The 22,764-nt window shown below is 50.8% G+C and overlaps 6 protein-coding genes across 6 annotated transcripts; 3 read left to right on the top strand and 3 right to left on the bottom strand.

Annotated features, from left to right (window-relative positions):
* Positions 1–626: 626 nt before the first annotated feature.
* On the bottom strand, positions 627–1,775 carry COL26b_005834 (uncharacterized protein; the record flags this gene model as incomplete). The annotated part of the gene is made up of 2 exons (XM_053178669.1): positions 627–634; positions 851–1,775. 2 exons carry the CDS (start codon positions 1,773–1,775, stop codon positions 627–629), a joined length of 933 nt encoding a protein of 310 aa, XP_053037312.1.
* Positions 1,776–10,054: 8,279 nt separating this feature from the next.
* COL26b_005833 (uncharacterized protein) lies at positions 10,055–11,183 on the bottom strand (the record flags this gene model as incomplete). The annotated part of the gene is made up of 2 exons (XM_053178668.1): positions 10,055–11,047; positions 11,097–11,183. 2 exons carry the CDS (start codon positions 11,181–11,183, stop codon positions 10,055–10,057), a joined length of 1,080 nt encoding a protein of 359 aa, XP_053037311.1.
* Positions 11,184–11,921: 738 nt separating this feature from the next.
* On the top strand, positions 11,922–13,499 carry KYN1 (Kynureninase 1; the record flags this gene model as incomplete). Its single annotated transcript, XM_053178667.1, has 3 exons — positions 11,922–12,108; positions 12,159–12,550; positions 12,609–13,499. The coding sequence occupies 3 exons, from the start codon at positions 11,922–11,924 to the stop codon at positions 13,497–13,499; spliced, it is 1,470 nt and encodes a 489-aa protein (XP_053037310.1).
* A 1,633-nt stretch (positions 13,500–15,132) lies between these two features.
* On the top strand, positions 15,133–15,843 carry COL26b_005831 (uncharacterized protein; the record flags this gene model as incomplete). The annotated part of the gene is made up of 1 exon (XM_053178666.1): positions 15,133–15,843. One exon carries the CDS (start codon positions 15,133–15,135, stop codon positions 15,841–15,843), a length of 711 nt encoding a protein of 236 aa, XP_053037309.1.
* Positions 15,844–16,536: 693 nt separating this feature from the next.
* COL26b_005830 (uncharacterized protein) lies at positions 16,537–16,918 on the top strand (the record flags this gene model as incomplete). The annotated part of the gene is made up of 2 exons (XM_053178665.1): positions 16,537–16,711; positions 16,767–16,918. 2 exons carry the CDS (start codon positions 16,537–16,539, stop codon positions 16,916–16,918), a joined length of 327 nt encoding a protein of 108 aa, XP_053037308.1.
* Positions 16,919–17,305: 387 nt separating this feature from the next.
* Positions 17,306–18,995, bottom strand: COL26b_005829 (uncharacterized protein; the record flags this gene model as incomplete). Its single annotated transcript, XM_053178664.1, has 3 exons — positions 17,306–17,591; positions 17,707–18,378; positions 18,433–18,995. 3 exons carry the CDS (start codon positions 18,993–18,995, stop codon positions 17,306–17,308), a joined length of 1,521 nt encoding a protein of 506 aa, XP_053037307.1.
* Between the last annotated feature and the right edge of the window lie 3,769 nt (positions 18,996–22,764).

The raw sequence follows: 22,764 nt of genomic DNA, 5'->3' as shown, positions 1-22,764 counted from the left end.
TTTCGGCGAATAAAGTTAGCCTGAAATATGTCACGTAAGGTGTCAGGCGAGGAGCTGTTTCACAGAGGCAAGGTTTGCGAGGAGCAATAGTAAAAGACTATATGAGATAGAACTAAGAATACCTTAGGAGTAAAGCTAGCCCGCGGTCTAAAGAACTTGTATTTGGATAGCTGTATCCATAAAGAGTTTGCTGAAGGATGTCTATTCTAACTCAAACACTTTTGATGTCGTGCATGATAAGCTTTGGCCATGTGCTCGTGTCCAAGATTTTGCCCGGCTCCGTTGTCTCGGGTTGTCAAACTTACCCGAGAACCGATCGGAATCTAAAACTCAACCGAGCCGACTTCTCACTGAGAAAGGTTCGGCCTTAAGTGGCAATAAGGAGCCGTTCAGATCACGAAATTTGCAAAAATACTGGTTACAGATTCCAATATATAAGCGCCAACTCGCCTGCATGTCGTAACTCCGCGTACGACCGGTGTCAAGTGTGGTTCTAGCGCAATAATTTGCCAGATCCATTAACATCCACCTCGAAGCAGTTGACGGGCACCTTTGAAATTGAAGCATTCGTTAGATATCTGGATGACGAACGATATGAAAGGTTTATTGGTTATCAACGCAATTTGCTACCATCCTGTTGGAGTTGTCATGTCAAGGCCTTCGAACGAAGACAGTTGGCGGTTGATGATCTCTTGATCTGGCATCGTCAAAGGGTCCCAAGACGACGCCCCCGCACCAAGATATCGTTGAAAAAGATGTTCCATCGGAGGATGATCTCCTTGATGATGGTCTGTGGCAGTATGTCTTCCCTCGGGATGAGACGGAGGTTCCGTACCAGCCCGTGACCTACTCCAGTGAGGCACCATGATCTCGCGGATTCTTGTGACATAGGCGGGTTCGTCTGGCTGAATGCCATGTTCGGCACAGAGACAATCCTCTCTCACCTTCCACGCCTTCAACACGAATTTGGCGAGTGCTATGTTGTACTCCTGCGAGGGATCAAGGAACTCCGGGTGATACTCATAAACCGCCGGGATCTGTTGCCAGGCGCGCTCAACCAGATTTCCTGAAGTTCGCTGACTCAATTGACCGACCATGAAGATTACCACATCAAACTGGAAAAGAAGCTTCAGGAACCAATGGAAACCTTGGTGCTTATTCGATTTGTAGGCATTGACGTTCTGCTCAGTAGTCATGACTGACCACTTGAAGAGATTGTCCTTTGGCGTCAAGATCTCACTTCCCCATTCTGGCTGTTCCTGAGGAGGGCGTGTAGTTTCTTTGACCTTCTGGAGAATAAGAGCTTTCAAAAGCGAGGCGAATTCGTGTACTGGGCCTGCAGATGGGTCAGAGTTCTTCTCCAAAACTCCATTCAACCGGTCTTGGAGTTGTTTGATGAACGAGCTGATCTGCGCTGATTGAACTTTGCTCTTTCGTCCCGAGCTGAGGGTACTTAGTTCGTTGTACAGCATCAGAGCCTCGATATCAGGCTGCTGCTGGATGCAATGCCCGATCTGGAAGACCAACAGCGGTATCACCATCTCCGTGGGACCCTCACGCTCCTGATACTTGTCTGTAGCGCCCGGATGCAAGTCTGCATCGTTGAGGTTTTTCGGCAGCTTGCAGTCGCTCGGACGAGGGAGCAGTGACTGGCTCAAACCGGAAATCATGGAAAACTTGCAGTCGAGCATGAATATTTGCCACCAGATGCGGCGTCTCATCTCTGTCTCGAATGGGGGCAGGCCGAGAAGCTCTCCGTCTCGATGGAGACCCATTTTCTGCGCAATTCGCACGCATATGCCGTTCAAGATCCAAGCTCCGTGTATGTTACAGCGGCCTTGGATCGACATCTTGCCGAAGTCAGTAAACATCTAGCTTGGGACTGAAGAGCGGCTTACCATGTGAAGCACGAGCGCCTGAAGAGTGGTTATGTCGTGCGACTTGAGAAAGTCGGCGCGCAGCAAGCTTTGTCTGGCCCCGGTCGAAAATCTCCGGAAAGCAGCATTGCATGAGGAGCCAAGCATCGTCATGCACTCGCCTTCAGTTAAGGTGACAATTGACATGCTGAAAACTGCAAACATCAGGGCTTCCACATTGTTCGGAAGATGTCCAGGACCACTCGCGGCTTCCACAACAAATGGCTGCAAAGATGGGGCATGTACGATTTTTGTTAGGGAATTCACCCTTTCCAAGAAGGTCTGCCAGAGCCGAAAAATTTGACTTGCGGTGGGATACAAATCATCGGGGTGCTGATCAACAGGAGAATCGCCGCCTACAAGCAAGTAATCGCTGTAATCGGGCATGGAAGCTCCGGGATCCCATTCATGCTGTGGCTCAGGCTCTTGCCCCTCATCCTCCTTTTCGACGAGCTCTTTCATCCCACGCAACTGCAGGTCATCAGTCAGCCAGTGTAGTAAGCAGATGACAGTGGAAAAACTTGCCTCTTCGTACACCGTTGCCCAGAGGAAGTTGTCAGTGAATCGAACAGAGCCATCCTCAACAATCACCTTGCCAGCGGGTTTCCAGTTGATCTGATTGTTTTCATAAAAAGGAATACTGGATGCTTGAGGCGGTGCTATGGTGCTCTCGTGGTCCAAGGGTTCTTTACTTGCAGCAGCATATTTGGCCAAGAGTTCTTCGCATCGCGCGAGTCTCGCCTGGAGCTCTGCATTTGGACGTCTCCTTTTTCGCACTGGGGCTGGAATGCTAGGGCTGCACGTAGCTTTGGACTGGTGCCGTGACTGGTAAGCTTCATCGTGAGGGGAAGATGTTGGGCACGGTATGAAAAGACCAGCGGCGACACGGCCGAATCATTGCGCGTCAAGGTGGGCAAAAGACAGCGCTCCGCCGTTGACGGCGAACCACAAGATGTTGAAACTTGAAGCTCGAGGGTGAGAGTGACATACCTTGATGCAGTTCGAGCATGGATATTTCCGGTCGCATTTGACCTTGCGGCGTTGACATAGAACACACGCCAGGGGCCGCGATGACTTGGACGAGGACTTTTCCGATGGAGATGCCGACATGGCGCGCAGGACGTCAACGATGATAGCGACGCGTAGAAAGGAGTACACCGACCAAAATCTGGAGTAATCCGGCTTGCCAACAGCGGGGACGGGTATATACAGCAGGCCGGTCGGGAGTCGGTCACAGATCGTCCGATAGGCGATATTTCCCAAGGCAGGAATCTCTCCTTGCTGTTCCTGCTCTCGCACATGTAGGTGTGCGTATCATTAGATGCTGCAACTTTGGGCGTTGCTGTCGTGTGCACGCAGTGCAGTAGTAAACATGGGCTGCCTACAAGCCTCTATCTTTGAAAAGGGGGCTGGGAACCTTAAGGTCCAATCTGTGCCCTAGCTCGGCGGCACGCTCGGCTTCGAATGCCTGTCTCAGTACAGGCGCGCGTACGACACAGTGACGCTATGGCGCAATTCCCAATTAGATCAAACGCCTGGTCTCTGGCAGCGATAGACCAGAACCGAACCCAGCGCTTTGTAGCGGTTTGCTGCGTAGAGGACCAAATGGCGCATGGGATTGCACCAGGTCCGTGGCCACAGGGCGGTCGGCTGTACAAGGTCTGCTTGCCTTCGAAGGCCAGTAGTCCACACGGCTAGGCGAAACATGCCTAAGAGATGAACTACTAGGCAAGCAAGGAAACTTTGCCTTACTTAATTGCCCTGTAATGGATTCCGCCGGCGGTCTGAGAACAGCGAGAAATCACCGTAATTGATGCGTACGACTCACCTACGGATGGGCAAGACCCAGCCAACTTGAAACCCGTGTGAACTTTCCTCCTAAGCTTGTCTTTCTTTATAGACACTGGTTGCAACTGCCCAGTGCCATCACTATGCATGCTGTCGAGTCAATCGTGCTCTGATATGCATGGCACGGCTTGCGGTTCCGTCGCCTTGCCCTGACTTGTCGTCTGTGATCGGCAAAAACCCACTTCGGCGGACAAAAAGCTCTCTCGCAGTCTCGCTTAAACTCTGTTCAAATCTACAGAGTCAGTGCCATGCTTGCGACATGAGCAAAACCAATCACGCTGGATGTTCTTTTTCCGTATTGCTCGTACCAAATGTACTTAAAATACAGCAGACCTTGCAGCCCAGGCCTCTTTAAGCCACAGGCTCTGAGCCAAGATTTGCTAAAGTCAGGAGTTCGCCAATACATACATCACTTAAGAGCCCCCATCCACGGTCATCTGATGCTTAAATCTTGCTAATTTCGGCCGTACACAAAGCAGGCTGTAATAATAGCTTATTTTGACTTTTCAGGTTGGAAGGTCTGAACTATGAGTCTATATGTAGGGACCAAGATCGATGTGGCCGTCCCCATCGAGAAGCTGGAACAAATTAAGGTCTCCAAATCCATGATCTCCGTCATTCCTCCCGTCAAGGATTGACAAATCTGGTGTCCTCGGGAGCGAATTTGACAGACTCAAAAACGAGGTATCCATGTCTGCGAAAGACGGCGAACCTAGGCCCAAAAGGCCAGAGACGGAATTGGTCTTGACTGCCGATTGGCGGTCTTGCCCCAGTCCCGGAACAGCATCATGAACAGAAGAATGGGCGATTTGCTCAGAGTCCACGTTGTCCCACGGTACTAGCCCAAACAGCTGTGACGAGCTTTCCGTCCTCTGAAGACGCTCCTCTAGCTCCTTCTTTTCGAGGTAATCTAGTGCAGCGTTGAGAAGCGACTTTGCAATAAGAGAGTACTGCGAAGCATGGGCATCCTTCTTTGCGAAATGCTCTAGCACCATGATTGCGTTCCGCGTGTACTTTTCGAGGATGCGGCCGAAGGACCCCAGTAGACCGACACCCAGGATAAGGGAGGACGCAAAAAGCCACGACCTATTTCAACTTTAGCGTCGTGCAACAATATATCCAAGCCGCATTACTCACACGATAAGTGGCATTTGTCCATTCAAGTATTGCCTCTCAGTCAAGCCAACCAGTATGTCGACCATGAAGCTTGCGGCATCTATGCAAGCATCGGCGAGCTTCGATTTGCCAGAGACCAGACCAGATCGACTGGCCGAGCCACCAGCGGATCCTTCCGTCAAGCGTTTGTGAAGCTCATACATAAGAAATGGTCGCGAGACTAGAATCACAGCTGAGAAGTGTAAGTTAAGCTGTGAACTGACTCAGCCGTCGACGGGCGACGAGCTTACCGTAATAGTATGAGCATAATACTTGGCTAGCACCGGTGACCTTGCTTGGTTCCTCCCCGTCCGCCGATTTGGACACAACGTCTTTCAAACGTTGGAGCCACCGGACAGACCAATCCCGCAGCTGTCTTGAGATACCCTCTGTCAACTGGTAGGAGACCTTTTTCCGCGAATACACTTCGACGACAATACCTTCAGTGATGAGAAATATTTGAGCTGAGGCATTAAGAAGGTCGAATGCTTCTTGTCCAGTTGTATCGTCCGCTCCGCGGTATGGAACGCTACAGTCAACATCAGACGTTGCTGGGGGCCTGCCCATGGATGTACTCAGAAAGAGGTCCAGTACACGCAAGCTCTTCCAAAGACGATCTCTGTGGTCATGTCTTGTCAGCGCAACAAGTCGTTAAGGAGACAGGTCCCATCAAGTTGCCTTACCGCTGTCTTTGAATGTCGGGCCCAAAGCGAGAGTTGATTTCTGTACGGTGAATTCCGATAGAATATGCCGCCCTTACCGCGATTCCTTTTCAAAAAGTATCAGTCTAGACTTCTTGGTTAAGGTTTATGCCTGGGGTTATCTAACCAAAGAACAAGAATGCCCCATTCATCTGGCAAGAGCCTAACATGTATAGAGTAACTAGAATAAAGGTCTGGATAGTTGGGACGTTGATGTTGCCGCTGAGATTGGTAAGTGCAGTGTTGCGCGCATACTCGAAGTAAGAAGATGCCAGATCTTCCTCTGCAGACTCATATCCTATCGCAAGGACTAGGTAGAAAGCTGCGGAAGCAACGTCTTGCGATCTATGGTCTTGTTGGGCCCAGGCACACACTTCGTTCACGAGACGAGTGTCATCGAACAGGTCAACCAAACCACTGGTCTGCATTGGAGTGAAAGCATCGGTCAACTGGAAATCAAGCTAGTGGAGTTCAAATAGTCTTACAACGGCACGGTACGTGGTAATGGCTTGAGGAATGGTAGCCGGGCGAAGAACAGGCTCGCCATTGCCGGAATAATGCGCAGGTGGTCGAAAAGAGGGATTTTCGGTTTGATGAGCGAAGACCTGAGGGTCTACTCGAGTGTGGACAAGTTGCCGTACTGTTTGGAAGAAAGATAATGGCGCACAATCTCCAATAAAGACTGGCGAGGTCTCATTAACTCGTGAAGACGTCAAATTAGGGGAGACGAGACATACTTAGCTTGCCTTGAGCATCACACAGCAGGCGCGCTTCACGAGGAACCTCTGTCTCCTCCTCCGCCAAAGAATCGTGGCCAGCCTCCGTCGCAACATGGGCCTGATCGGCGCCGTTGTGCACAGACGGTGACGGTGTTCTTGGAGTTGGCGCGGGAGCTCGTCGTCTCTGCTGTGGTGAGTATCGACAAGTTGCTGGACGCTGGCGTCTCAAACAGTAGCTACATGGCAACTTTCCATCGCATTTGACTATTCTCGTGGTTAGATACATGCCCTGATTTATCGGAGATAACGTCTCAAGCAGAGTGCGTCCTAGCAACATAGCCGTTGAATCCATTTGCAATTGCCATCTGCATCTGTGTGCTGCTCGCCGTAGGACTTGAGCAGCATCAGAAAAGCACAATGTTAGGGGCAGGTACCTTTTCTTGCTTTGCAGCTATCGCAAGCATTCGCGACCCTTGTGCGAACATAAGTGTGCGGTGATGCCTCCCGCACCGAGACATCGTCCATTCTGGTGCAACCGCCGATGTCCCTTGAAGTAAAGTCGAATCGCGGAAGAAGGAAGATCGGACGCGGACCAAGAAAGCCAATTACCGAGGGGTCAAGGTTTTCCGCACTGCAACTGTTGCGACGCTAAACCTTGTCGGGCTTCCAGGATGGTGTACGTGAGCAACTCATGACGCCAGTGCTCACAGTAGTTCCGAGAAAGGACACGTTCTCGGATGCACTGTGCTTGCCATGTCGAAACGCGAACCCCCCCGGTTTGATCCTCGGATCCTCCGCTTCCTTAGCCGCCCACACACGACTCGGCTTACGCGGATGCTCTTGTAATACTTCCAGCAACCCGGCCGTTCACAGCCGCATGCTGTGTGGCTCTCGTGACCCGTAGACCTCAAACGTCGACGCATTCTGTTACGTGAGCACATCCGAAACCGCCCGGAGGCGGAAGACGGCCTACCATGGCTGGACATGTGTGAGTGCGTCTGGTGCTCTTCTCATGCCTTACCTTGGGACCTTCAAAAACATGGCCTTTTCGAAGAAATCGACTGAGTTCGTGCTTTTAGGACCATGATGGACGACGTCCTCATTTCAAATTGTATGCCGGACAGTGGAATATAGCTTCGCCTGTACTGACAGCAGTCACAAGTAACAACGGCCTTGCTTCGATCGTCCCTGCGATTAGTAATTTCCCAAGGCCCTTCAACACAGAATATCTTCGTGAAGCATGTGCAGACCAGATTAGTTGAATCTCCTGTGTCATTTCCACGAATGCATGCACTTTTGGGGGATGACGGCGGGCTTTCTCGGTCATTTCTTGATTATTTGAATTGGAACAGATGCCTCTTCTCTGCCAAACTACCCAAGCAGTCGCTGCCAAAGTAAGTTCCATCTGCTGTGTATGTTATTGAGGTTTTGCTTACTTGCCAAAAGTCTCGCAAAAATCATCCAAGCAATGACTGTCGTGAAAAACGAAAATCCGAACCCAGCAGAGGCTCTAGAATCCTCGCTACAGATGATTGATGGCGACATCGTCCAGGCCATACAGGCTTTGAAGGAGATTCAACCAAGTCCCGAGCCAGACCTTGAGCACCAACTCCGCCATCTGATTCTTACATTGGAGAATTACAAGCGGGTGCATGATAGTAAGGACTCTGAGTGTGCAGAATACCCCTTTAATCGCAGTGAGCGGCAGGTGAGAGACGCCTTTGTGGCGCTGTTCCCAGAATGCATGTCGGCCACAGCTCCTAGGTCACGCGCCAAGACGCTCATGTCATTGAAAATTGCAACTAAACCTGATTTTGAGACCTTTTATCTTGGGCCGTATGAGTTTCCGAGAGTATTGAATGGTCTGTGGCAGCTTTCATCCGCAGCGTGGGGAAGCGGAAGTACCAGCAGGCAAGAAGAAGAGCTGGTCCATCTTGTGCAGGCGGGCTTCACGGCAGCTGACATGGCTGATCACTATGTTCGTGTTATTCCGAGTCTCCCTATTTCCTCAACTGACTGGATGTCTCTAGGGCGATGCTGAGCTAGTCTACGGCGCCTTCAGGAACCGATTGTCGCCAAGTGTTAGGTCACAAGTTCTGGCTGCAACAAAATGGTGCGTATTTGCACCTCCCACGGAGGCTGTCACAGCGAAATTTGTCCTCGATGCTGTAAAAGAGAGGTATCGACGACTTGGAGGCAGGATTGAATTGCTTCAGCTTCACTGGCACGACGTAAGTTCGGACCCGAGTTGCGCTGTGGCTATTTACATGTAGCTCATACCATCGCTGCGTTAGTATTCTTCAAAAGAGTATCTCAGCATACTGGTTGAACTAGTCCGTCTGACAGCAGTCCATCCGAACCTGGTATCAACGATCGGGCTCTGCAATTTCGATGCGGAGCACACTGTTGAAGCCTGCGAGTATCTGATAGCAAAAACAGGCTCTGTCGGAGTTGTGTCAAATCAAGTTCAGGTTTGTCATTTCGTCTTGATCCCATGTGTTGCCTTTGACTTCTTCGAGATCATGCCAACGCCCCAAAACCTCTAGTTTTCGGTGCTCGATTCCAGACCACTTCACCTGATGGCCGGTGTTTGCCAAAGATACGGTTTGAATCTCCTGACATATGGTTCTCTGGTAAGTGCCTGATAGTTTCTGGACACCCCTCATGTCAGTGCAAGATGACGAATCTCAGAAGTGTGGCGGACTTTTATCGTCTCAGTGGCTTGGGAAACCTGCCCCTGATATCTATGCAGAATCAGCGAGCCTGACGCCGTCGCAAAGAAAGGTAAGCAGAGGAGAACGGAGAATTGCATTTGAAACCTAGGATTTAGCTGATCCGCCCTCTGAAGTATCACGACATGATCATGCACTGGGGAACCTGGCGAGACTTCCAGGACTTGCTAGAGATCCTTTCGACCGTGGCCCAGGAGCACGGGGTGAGTCTTTCAAATGTAGCAGCTCGCTGGGTTCTCCAGCAGCCGGCTGTCGGAGCGATCATTGTAGGGACACGGCTTGGGGTTTCTAGCCATGTCGAGGAAAACCTCGCGACGTTCGAATTCACTTTGAGCGACTGGGATCTCGATAGAATCAACATCATGGCCGTTGGATCCAATCGGGTGAGAACCAGACGGCTATTCACAGACATTGGGGACTGTGGAACTGAATATCGAAATGGTCATTAGTTTCTACGTTCGTACATGGTTGGCTTGTCAGAATCCACGCGACGGATTATGAATTAGTAATGAGTGAGAAGACTCATGTTTATTAACGAGACTTGAGCCTTCACTAAGCATGTCAGCCGTGCCTTTAATTCAACAAATGAGACGTGGCACTCAACTATAGATTAGCTCATTGAAACTAGGCATTAAACAAGTTGATTGGTCATGATGGATGATCGATGTCACATGGCCGATGACATGCTAGTGATCGATTCGCCCTTCCTGAACAACCCGATGCTCCTCGGATCATGTGGGCTCGCATGGTCCTAGAGCACAGACACTTCCGACATCCGAGCCCTCTTCCGCCCACACAACCCAGAACGCCTCTCGGATGCAACTTTCCCCATTAGTGGACCAGTTAGCTCCTGAATGGAGCATCCAGGTTACACGCGGAACAGAATTCTTCATCCCCTTGCATTAGTTTGGTATTTGTCTAAACCGCCATGCTGATGTCGTCAATCGCTCTATGGATATCACAAACTTGTCTCAAAGCAAAAATCACTTCTTCCGTCCTTGATCCAGCTGCCCTGCCCGCAAGGTCTCGTCCCTCGTTTGCTTCAAAAACGGCATCAATGCTGTGCCGCCCGTCCCCGTAAGTTGGTCATCCTTGCTAGCAGAAGCACTGGCCAAGTCGACCTTGGCGGCAGTGTAAGCCTTCTTGGATGGCAGAACAATGTACCGTGTGACGATCTGCAAATGCTTGTTTCTGAACTCCGTCATGGTCTTTGTCGCGTTCTGGTATGCGTCGCGAAATCTCTCCTGCTGCGGCGTGGACGCAGGGAGCTTGGCGAACTCGCGGATGCTACCCATGCGAGTGACATACTCCAAGAACCGTTTGTGAGGTCCCGGCATATAGTCACGAACTTCCTCGTGGAATGCGGGTGTACCCTTCTGAGCGGGTGCGGTCTTACTCGCGTGAGGGTTGCTGTTGCCTTCCGACTTGTGTTCCACACCCATGACAATATCGAGAAACTGGATGAGAGAGCTTTGGCCGTTACTGCCACCTCTGAGTTGTTGCCAGCTACCACGACCGTCTCCTTCGTCATAGAACACGCCATTCGGTAGCCCAGCTGCTGCCATGTTCTTGCTGCCGGCAAGGTATGGACGGATTTCATAGAAGAAAACCATCGGATCGCAGTGTTCGTACATGCGCTCCAACAGAGCACCGATCTTTCGGATATTTTCAGACAAGCCCTCGAGAGCCTTAGTGATTGTGGCGTAGTCTCTTGTCTTGATTGATTCCAGAGCGTTCAACATATCTGTCATAATGCGAGCGCCTTGTGCCTCCATAGCTACCGAGACTAGGTAGAACCAAGCCTCGTCCTTAGTACCGGTAAAAGTGTGAAGGGATTCCAATGATTCGAGATCGGTGAAATCGTCCGTAGTCGACAAGAAGTTCCACAGATTGAGGCCAGCGTAGGTGGCAACCGGGGGAACTTCCAAATGCCTGGAAACCGCCAAGAGGGGGATCGAGACTGAGGGGGGCAGAATCTAGGCATGAATTAGAAAGGTCCTGTTTTGGATGCTACGGCTTCCTTACCTCCTCGGCCTTTTCTCCACCCCAAACATAGGCATGCGTGAAGAAGGTCAAGATCACGTATGCTCTCCTCCATTCGGCCTCGTCCATGAGTTTGTCTGTGCTCAAGACTGGGAGAGCATCGACCTCCCGTCGCAACTTCCCAGCCTTAAGCAGTTCCGGGAGATGTTGGATGATTTTTTCCCAAGGCGCATAGTATGAACTCGGAAGCGCTTTGAGCGGCGCGTCTGCGGGGAGGAAACCATTCTGAGTGATGGCATATCTCTCGAATGAAAACACGTCTTCCGGCGATTGTTCTGCAGACACTGGGAGGGCGTGGGGCGACATTGCAACTAGCGAAGACTGTGAAACAGACAATACAAGAAGAGACGAAAGTTAAATTGAAAGCTTCGAGAATGGCTGACTAGAGTGTGAGTAAGTTGGTTGTGATGGAGGGAAGAGAGACAAGGTCAATGCGAGTCAGGGAACAACCAGATGAAGAAGTATTTCCTCAACCTCTTCCACAAACCTGAACCCATCGCCTATCACCTGTCCATTTGTCGCGGACCCGACTGAGGGATCTCGTCATCCTATCCGGTGTAAGTGGGCCAAACCGAGACCCGTCGGCTACATGCGGAAGTGTTGAATCGGAGACGGAAACGGATCGCGGAAGAGGGTGGGGCCGTGCGTCAACTTTGCGGAATGACGATGCACGCTACCTTGGGGGTCTTGGGGCGGCGTCGGGTACAAAGACGAGGAAAACGCCCAGGCTACCGTGCAGCTTGTGCCACAATTGCGAATTCTCGATTCATCAAGCAGTCACAAGCATAATCTCTCGTACGATTCACCATGGAGTTTGCCGCCTTTGCAGAACAGATCCGGTCCGGCCATCCGGCCAAGTTCCCCACGAATGCCAACACTGCCGAGTATGCTCAGCAACTCGATGCGCAAGACAAGCTCAGGCATCTTCGCGATGAGTTCATCATCCCAACCAAAGGCTCTTTGAGGAAGAAGGAGTTGAACGGCACATTCCCTAGTGAGTTGTCATGAGTTTTGTGGGAGACAGGGCTCTAACGACCTCGACAGACAAGCAGGCCGTGAACGGCCACGTAAACGGCGCCAATAGTGTTTCCTCGTCGGCTGATGACGATACTCCATCTGTCTACTTTTGCGGAAACTCTCTCGGAGTCCCACCCAAGGCAGTCAAGGAATATGTCAATGCTCAGTTAGAGACATGGGCTTCGATAGGCGTCAACGGCCATTTCAATGGACTTGGCAATTCACCTCTGGTCTGCTGGCAGGACATGGCCGAGGATGTTGCGAAGAAGAGCGCACCTATCGTGGGCGGTCTTCCTGAAGAGGTTGTCATGATGAACACCTTGACGGCGAACCTGCACTTTCTGCTGGCAAGCTTTTACCGCCCGACAGAGAAGAAGCACAAGATAATCCTGGAATGGAGACCTTTCCCCAGCGACCATGTAAGAAACGTCCCTTTCCTAAAACCCAGCTGTCAGGCGAATACTCACATAAAAGCAGTATGTTATTGAGTCTCAAATCCAGTGGCATGGTTTGGACCCGGCCAAGTCGATGGTGCAGATCCAACCCGACGAGAATTTCTACATCTCAACGGAGTTGATACTGAAGACCATTGATGAGCATGCCGAAGAGACAGCCCTGCTTCTACTTCCTGGAATCCAATACTACAGTGGCCAACTTTTCGATATTCCCCGCATTACCGAATACGCCCAGTCAAAGGGACTCGTGGTCGGTTGGGACTTGGCACATGCCGCGGGCAACGTCGAGCTGAAGCTCCACGACTGGAACGTCGACTTTGCAGCATGGTGTACCTACAAGTACCAGAATGCGGGTCCTGGTGCCATGGCTGGTGCATTCGTCCATGAGAGACATGGGAAGGTTGACACAAGTGAAGGCAAGCCCAAGTTCCGCCACAGACTGACGGGATGGTACGGAGGTGATAAGTCGGTGCGGTTCAACATGGACAACAACTTTTTGCCCACAGTAGGCGCCGGTGGCTTCCAGGTGTCGAACCCTTCGGCTCTCGACCTTGCCGCGCTCTCTGGCGCCTTGTCTGTGTTCGAGAAGACGTCCATGTCTGACCTGAGGACAAAGTCTCTTGTTCTTACGGCATATGCAGAGCACCTACTTGATGGCATTCTCGCGGATGACACCGGAAGTGAGCCTTCATTCCGAGTCATTACGCCACGCAATGCGCATGAGAGAGGTGCGCAGCTTAGCGTACTGCTCAAGGACGGGCTGTTGGATCGTGTAGTCGATGAATTTGCGACCGCGGGCGTAGTGTGTGATAAGAGAAAGCCAGGCGTAATTCGTGTGGCTCCAGTGCCTCTCTACTGCACATTCCACGATGTGTGGAGATTCATGGACACACTGAGAAAAGCTATTGCCTAATATAGTCTAATGTAATACAAAGAGTAAGTCAGTCAAACACCAACTATGTTCACTTCACCGGGGCTTTCGTCGTGCATATTTTGAAGTCCCGAGCGCCTTACCAGCATGACCCCTTGGGATACAAGATATACAAGATAGCCAGAGTAGCTTCCTAGTTGCGAGAAAGCATCCTGTCCAGCCGTCCGTGCATGCGAAGCATTTGGGGCTCTCATCGTTGCAGCGCATATGTTTGTATTCGACCGCACGGTTCCTGTTGGTATTTAAGTGATTGCGAGCTCTCGGGTTGTAGGAGTTCATCCTCAGTCTATGTTCCAAATCCATTGAGTAACTTCAACTTAATTTGACCCATTGGAATGCCAAAGAGCTCAGTACAGCTTAAGAAATTGACGACTTGGTGTGTAGGATGGTGAAAGATGATATAAAGCACCAGCTAAACATGCATCATGTTGCTAGCAATACCTGAGTGTGATCAATCTCAAGAAAATGAGAATGATGGTGGTCCGGCCCGGCATGGGGTCTTCATAGAGACATTTTGGGGAAGACATAGATATCCATGAATGACATCGCCGTCTGCTGACGTAGGACACAGCACAGTCTACGCTGGAGCTCGGCTACGCTGGAGCTCGGCTACTATAGACGACTATGCCAAGCACAGCAATCTTTTGCTCGAAAGTGGATCTTTCGAGTCAATGTGATAGCTGGCACCTGTCTGAATGCAGAATCGATTTGCGTAATGGCATATTATCAACTTGTCGAAAGAGCCAAGATGGATGGACGAAGACGGCAATAAGAGTCGCAAAGCATGTTCAAGTCGCTCTGCCGAGTTATCAACAAAGAGGGTTTGGCTTTGCGGCTCTGGGAGTCCAAAGCCAGTTACGTGATGATATCGCCATCAATCACTTGACGGATCCGACGGCTTTCTTGTTGGCAAACTAGCAGCATCTCGTTAGCACCAATGACGGCAGAGGCAAATTACTGTTAGCGTTGACTTGCATCGGGAGCCAAACCCTCGCGGGCCGAAGGATCGAGGCGGTGGGCTGGAAAACGAAAACGGCAGGCTGAGACCCCAACGACAAACGAACAACGAGGGGAGAAGACCCCGACCTGGAATCTCTCATCGGCCTAGACAGATCCAGACTCAATTCAACGCTAAGTCCTGTCTATGGGTCGGATACTCCACACCTCGACTTTGCTTTACGGATGGCTGAATGCGGGTTTCAATCCCTTGGCTGTAATCTGAAAACGGTGAAGACCCCAATCGGGCCGCCTCTTGCGTAGGAAAAAAGGCCCCTCCAGCCCAGAAACAGCAACCGAGTAGTCGGTAAACTCAGGGTCAGAAATCCCAACGCTGAAGTGACTCAGTGACAAGTGAGACACGGCGAGACATTGCGGCGAAGGCTTCAATGGTAAAGGTGACGATGGTAGCGACTTGGAGACAACATACAACAAGCGGAAAATAATAAATAGCGACCAAATGCTTCCCTTCAGAAAAATCCTTTATCGCACCACAATCCAATCAACTCAGCACCAACAAATCATCACATCCAAGCTTTTGCACTATCTTACTCTAATACTTTTGACTCCGATCTTCCTTAGCCCAGAAACACTCGAAATAACCGCCGAATACTTCAAAATGCGTTTCACCAACGTCCTCGCCATCTTTGCATCTGCCACTGCAACCTCAGCACTCCCGCTTTCTATCCTTAATGGTCTCTTCGGCACTGCCCCAACGGCCAACTCATTGGTGCAGAGTTTGGGAGCTGTAAACAACGAGCTTGTTAAGTTGAACGTCAGCCTTACCGGGCTCAACTCAGCAAACTTGCAATCTCAGGCCACTGGTAGTGGAAGCAATGTCAACGATTTACTCAACAGAGTCCTTGGACCTGTTCTGCAATCGCTCACTGGGAACGGTGGTCTTCAGACTGCATACACCACTGCTTTGAGCCAGCTTGCCACTCTGAACAGCCAAGGCGTCACTCTTCCGCAAGCCCAAGCTGCTCAGGTTGCCAGCGCTCTCACCACCTACCAGGCTCTGTTACCCCAGGTGTTGGGGCAATTGCAGGCCGCCCAACCTGCGATTACTACGGCATCGGGAAGTGGTCTTCTTGGGTTGGTACAGAACCTTCTTGGCGGGAGCTTGGTCGGCAGCACCGGCGGCGCCGCTACTCCGGTCAGCACTGTTCAAAACTGGCTCTCAACTACCCTTAACAACAACGGCAACCTCCTCGGCGCAGTCAGCACTATTCTCCAGCGAGTGCAGCCTACAATCCAGTCCACTCTTCAACAGGTTACCGACCTTCTTCAGGGACTCATCCGGGCCCAAGTCACCGTTTACGGCGCCTAATCGAACAATCAGCAAAACAAAACTTCTGAACGCGATATAATGAGACCGGATTCTCTCGGAAACGACTCAAGGAATTAATGTGGATGGAAAATTAATATGGGAATTAGGCTGAGACATAATAGGCTGGTGTTGGGAATAACGCATCGACGAGAAGCCACTAACGACAATCTTTCATAACGACAATCTCTTATCATAATCTTAATAATGAAACTGACCTTCTTTTTTATGTAATGCTACCACTCCTTGCCCGTTGAACCTTTGCTGTGCCCCCCATTGGATCGGAGCGCCTCAATCTCGATCTTGCTTGGTCGAAATGCCAAGGTACGTCACTGAGACCTGCACGGCCATTTGCGGCCAAGCGAACTGCGCGGTTGACGCACTTTCAAGCCCAGGCCGTTGGGGGCTGGGTCAGCAGAGCGTTTTCCGCCTATCGCTGGCCGTTGCGCTGTGGTATATGATGCCTGGCTGGGGCTAGCGCACAGAACAGGCTGGTCAGACGACAACGCGCAACGCCAGCGCATGACGTCACGAGCAGCTCAGCGGCCGCCTGGTATTAAATGCGTTGTTCTGCAACACTCAACTCGACGCACGCTGCACACCACATCTCTCGCCTTTACCCCGCCTTCACAGCCAATACTCGACCCCAGAAACGACAGAAAATCCCAATAACTCAGATCAAGGTCAACCGACACGATGTTTCAGACCGTCTTCTCCCCGAGCCTCTTCCTCCAGCTCTGTTTCGCCTTGCTGGTAGCAGCCGCCCCTCTTGACCATACCCTGTCCACGACTTCGCAGAACAGCTGGCAGTATGGAACGGGTGGTGGTGTGATTGGATTCGTTGTGCTTGTCCTGGATATCATTGTCTTCAGTAAGTTGTTCCACCTGCGTCAGGTCGATCACTATACTCACAACTCCCTTCCCAGTCGAGGTTCTGAAGTCCAACCGTCCCGTGAGCCACAAGGTCCTCTGGTGTCTGGTAGTCTTCCTTTTCCCCATCATCGGCATGATCATCTACTGGCTGTTCTCGAACCGCGCCGCACACAACACCCGCTCGGGATACGAGGCTGTAGCTTAAGCGGCTCACGATCACCACAAAATATCCAGAATATGGGTGACACAACATTCACAATTTGACGATTGGCATGATACTGTAAGCCTGCGCATTAGCGACATGATATTGTATGAATTTCGCCAGGCGTGTATATGGGCGTAATGTGTGGGACAACCGGCGCGGGTTGATGGACGTTCGCTGCCATGGCTTCCGGCCTGTCAAAGCCATACCGAATAGACGTGCTCATGCCAAACGCTGACTGTCATCGTCCGTGAAACCAGCATCCGATTTGGTTCATATTTAGAAAGTGCTTCGTTTCTTGACAATATAACCAGCGTTGGATTGAAGATACGTTGAGTTACATTACAATTCTCCATTCCACCAAAAACGGTTTTCATGCAGAACGATGTGTTACGCCTCGAACTCCGGCCCTTCCAGCAGCGCAAGAATCTCCTCTGCTGCCTTCGACCGACCGGCGCCTTCAGGATGTCTCTTGCTCAGATCCTTTGCCCGCGCCTGCATCATCTTGGCATGGGGACCAAATAGAACACCCTGGAGACAGTCTCCAAATTCATCGCCCTTCCAGTATGGCTTCGCCTTACGGTTGGCCCATTTCCCTATGCCAAGAGTCTCAGCACGCTGAGCGAAGTCGTAGCAATCTGCCCACCCAGGTAAAACAACCTGGGGTATGCCGGTGCTATATTTGCAAGCATTAGCCAGCTATCCCAACTGGAAGTGTTATGTATCGGGGATTGAACAAGACTCACCACAATGCTTCATGGAATGAGTTCGAGCCGCCATGATTCACTGACAAGACCACGTTTCCTGACTCAAGGACAGACTTCGGCTCGGCGATGATCCAGTCTAAGATGCGGATTTGGTCGTTGTCCATTTCTGGGCTCAGAATAGATTTGATCTCCTTCCAAGGACCCAGGAACTCGGTGCTTGAGGGATCGGTATCATCTCCGTCTGAAGTCTTCCGAGGCATCTTCCATAAAACCTGCAAGTTGCCCTGACCCAAGGGCTCGGAACATTTGGCAAGATCGAATAGACGACGGAATGCTAGGGCTACTTCTTTGGCTAATGGAACGTCAAAGAAGTGATGCGTGCCTAGGTTCATGTACACTGTCGGGCCTCTACTAAGCCAACTTGCCATTTCGGGATCCTGTGTGGTATCTGAGATTGCTGGAGCAGCGCGAGTAATGGGGCCGCAAGGTGTAATGAACTTCGGGAGCACTTCGAAAGGGAAGTCGATGTCTGGGCTATTGGCCACGAGAAGACGAAGACCCTCGGGTGGTGCCTTTACCAAACCAAGTTGGTTCATCGTCAAGAGTTGAGTGTCCGGACCAATGACCTTATGCAGATACCCAGAGACTCTGGTGTGCCGCTTATTGGTTGAAACTGTCACGCCAGCCACCACGTTGTAGAAAACATTGAGAGGAATGAGGTGCAGTGGGACTGGGAACGGCAAGCTCGAGCATATGCTTCACGCCGGCGTCGTTAGAATTCATCCAGAAGCATGAAGGATGATTACTTACACAGGATACTTCCACAGCATTGCCATCTTTGGCTGAAGTGGCAGAGCAAAGTCCTTGATCGTGTTTGGAGCAAGTACAATCCAATTCATCTTGATGCGGTTGCAAAAGGTGAGTGCCGGCGCGAAGAATGCCTCTGCAACTGTGACATCTGGCTTAACGTCGTTCCAAATGCGCTCGAGATCCCGATAGATCTCGACGAACTCTTCGGGGCTCCACGGAAGAGCAAGGCCGGCAATGTTGAGCATATTGCGAGTGACATTGCTGAAGTTTGGGTTCACCAGCCAAGTTTCCATCGTAGGGTTTCCAGGTCTATCGACAGAGTCGAAATGTGACAAACCAGCCACCTCGTGAAACTTGACGGCGTCCACCGCCGCTGAGCCGAGGTCCGCAGTCAGCTGTTTGACTAGGCGGGATGTCGGTCCCTTCAAACGAGCCTGCGATGCAATGTGAACCTCGACATCCTGAGACTTATGAACCAGAGCATGGGCGACGGATAGAACAACGTTAGCCTGTCCATAGTCGCTGTTTGTCAGGAAAATGACTCTCTTCTTCGGCGGGGCCATCTCTACGGCTGGGAGGATGGGAGCAACAATCTGTGTGGTTGTTCAGAGACCTTCTCTCCAAAGACTTTTCGCATGATGATATATAGGGGCGCTTGAGGATTGTGGCAGACAGGCCCTCTGATCCCGACACAAGGCTCCAATGCCGTTATCAGACAGCGGTCTTACGAGGCTACCTAACTCCCCACTTATGGGCCCTCAGTGGGTACGCGCATGCAGTCATCCCGAGCTCGTCCGTCGAGATCGACAATGCAGTAATCACAGACCCTGACCTATGTGTTTTGTCAGGTATGAGAATAGTATTTACGGTGGATAAATGGTGCGTCTCAACTGTTGAGGTCACATCAAGATATCACGAAGGGCCGAGAGCGCTTACATGCAGATTAAGATATACGGGGCCTGCAGTTCTATGTAACCCAAGAGTTGACGAGTCCAATCAAAAATGTCTTAACCTGTGTATGGATCAATAAAGTCGAACGTCTTGCATGATTCCCTATCGAATGCAACGCCCATTCCAAACACGTAACCGGTGAACGGGCCGAGGATGACCACATGCATGACGAGACGAGCAGAATTACCGGAAATGGACTGAGAATCAGACGGGTTAGTACAGGCTGACAAGAAAACTGTCAGCGATAAAAGAAACGGGGAAATGACTCTTCTGCGGTAAGAAATCACGCATACAGATCGCCCTGTTTTGATAAATGGTGCCCACATTGGTGTGGTCATCTGGAGAAAGATACCATCCACCGCCATGTCATTTTCTGAATTAATACCAGACAATACATGCAGGTAAGCTCGTATGCAGTAGACACATCTGCGGCCGCCCGTCACCTTGAGAACGGAGCAATTCTTTGATAGAAATGTTACACTTTGAGGCGGGATACGTGGCAATACTACGAGGACTTGGGCTTCTGTCAGCGGCTGACGGACACAGCCACGTAACTGCGCGAGAAGTGACAATCTCAGGCACGATAATCGTATGGCTGATTTCATTATATTCAAACACAAAGGCTCACTGCCTTGGCGTTCTAGAATGCTACTATGAGTGATATAAAACTCAGCTCCCATCGCATCAATGCTTAACCAGGTTATGTATGCTATTCTGCTGCTTACTGAGGTAGTCACATCGCGCTTGGAAAACTCATAGTTGGGTCGCTGTGATAACACAAATACCAGGCGCGGATATCTACAACGTGTCTAGTCCAAAGACAAGTCCTGTTTCGTGTGAGCTACGTCTGGGAGATGTTCGCCTGTGACACAGCACAATTCAGGTTTGATCTAACATTCATGAAGTAATCCCTTGCACTAGTGCTTTTGCAATTTAATACTATCTACCTAAGTATTGTGAATGTTAAGTTAAATAATACCCTAATAGGTGTGGGGAATTGTTAGTGACTAGAGATAAACCCTCTCTGCAAACGCCTACGGATAACACGAGTTTTCACTGGTTCACTTCTTCAGCTAGAAACATCTCACAGTAGTAGCTGAGGTTCATCTAATGATCCAAAGTGACACGGTTAGAAGGATACATACAGTTGACAATCGGCAGTTTACCTATTGTTAAGGACACCGCGATGGCAGTGAGGTTTCACCAACTTTCACTTGGAATCGATGATGTCTCTCTAAGGCTACCCCGCCGCATTGGTACTGGATGCTCAGGGACTGACCCCGCGATCTTGCTGCGGGGACGTCGGGAGATCTCAGGGTTCAAACGCGGGGAAGACGCCCTTGACCTTGAATCCAAGAAGCCGAAGGCCGCATTTCCGAAAAATGTGTACGACCTGGGGGTTATAAAGTTATAGCAGCTTTCCAGCGGGGAATTTCCTCATGCGACGTCATTTTTGTTCTGCATACTATAGTACTTCATTACTTCAGGCACGAACTTTAGGCATGACTGAGCCTACTGTTCTCATTGTGGGTGCTGGGACCTTCGGCACATCCACTGCGTATCACCTGGCAAAGTCTTACGATGACCCAAGCCGAATTACTGTAATCGACCGCTGGAACGCCTCGTCCCGGGGCCCCAGCCCTGCAGCCGCCATAGACGTCAACCGCATCATTCGCACAGACTACGTGAGCCCCTTGTACTGTAATCTCGCCAACGAAGCCATCCATCCTTGGTTTTGGGACATTGACTTGGGCCATCATTTTCACAAGACGGGTTGGGTGGTTATTGATGAGAAAAACAGCGAGTTTACGACAGCCGTCCGACGGACGTTTCGGCTGCGAGGCTCGGACTATACCAGGGACGTGGATGTATCCAGCGTGGGGAATACTTGGAAGATGCTCCAGGGAATAGACACTGCTGACGTGGGCGACGCTTACTTTAATCCGGAAGCCGGATGGTGCGATGCTGCGTCTGCCACCTCGAGCTTCATGGCAGCTGCTGAGAGAAGAGGCGTGCAAAGAGTGACTGCCGACGTCGAGGAGCTCCAACTTGACACTGGAAGAAGGAGAGTAATAGGTGTCCGTACAGCAGACGGAAACCAAATAACAGCCGACAAAATTGTACTGGCAACCGGCGCCTGGACGAGCAAGCTTCTCGCGCCGATTGAAGACGCTCTCGATATCGCGGTCGATGACCGCGTTGAACAACAATTGAAAGCAGTGGGCAGGGTGTCGGCCTACTACACGCTGACGTCGCAAGAGATGGAAATGATGTGTGCAGATAACTTGCCCATCTTGGTATACAAAGGCTGGGGGATTTTGACTCCACCTTCTCCCGACAATCGCACACTGAAGGTCAACGACCTCCGCACAGAGTTCCTGAATACCCAAACGACGTCTTCCGGCCAGCGGATCTCTGTCCCCGACTTATGGGGCCAAAACACTGTCCCAGAAAAGCTTCAAAAGGAGATGGGCAGTTTACTGAAGGCAATGATACCAGCCTTCTCATCACAGCGGAAGCTAGATCGATGGCGGATCTGCTGGGATGCTGCGACACCGACGGGCGACTGGCTGCTATCCAGACATCCACACGCGCAGCTTCAGAATTTGCATATCGCGGCTGGGGGGAACTTCAGCAGCTACAAGTGAGTCATCTTTTGTATGATAAGACTCAGAGACTGATTACAATATGTCACAGGTTTATGCCTATCGTCGGCCGGTACATATGTAACGTTCTCAACGGTCAGAGCAACGGAATCGAAAAAGACGAAGCATGGGGCTGGAAAGATACCGCGCGCATTCAGCAACAGGTCACGCACAGAAATGAGCTAGGCGGGAAAACGAGCGTGGCACACCACTCCGAACTGGACTGGTTCAAGAGGGGTATGATATCTAAGATTTAAAATGCCTTTCCATTAGAGTTCTTATCAGGTCTCAAAAGCCAATACGCCGTTGCCATCTCCTTGCGGAGCTGCTCCCAACCCAGCTCATTCACTTCATTATCCGTTAAAGTATCAACCTGCTCAAGCATGTTCATCATGCTAGGAGAGACCACCTGTGCAAGCGTCTGCCAGGCGTTATCCACGGCCGACATGCGTGTGCGCGCTAGGAAGTGCGCTGTTACAGCGGACACGAGACTGATCTGTGAGATTGGCAGTAGTAAAAGGAATAGTGATGTGTATCCTTTTTTTTTTTTTTCCAACTCTTCCATAGTTAATAGAAGATCTTCTACTATTTATGTCCAGAGTGAGGGCTTTTTCCTTTATCAATAGAGTTTGGCATAACCATAGAAAACTCTTCTCAACTCCTCTCAAGGTCGCTTAGTGGCGGACACCTTTCATAGCGACTGACACCTCTCAAGGTTATCATGGCCAATTTGACA

This window comes from Colletotrichum chrysophilum, assembly GCF_026319265.1.
Source record: "Colletotrichum chrysophilum strain AFK26 chromosome Unknown scaffold_41, whole genome shotgun sequence".
Lineage (NCBI taxonomy): Eukaryota > Fungi > Ascomycota > Sordariomycetes > Glomerellales > Glomerellaceae > Colletotrichum > Colletotrichum chrysophilum.
Note: the sequence above shows the minus strand (reverse complement) of the source record. Positions and strands in the feature narration are given on the sequence as shown.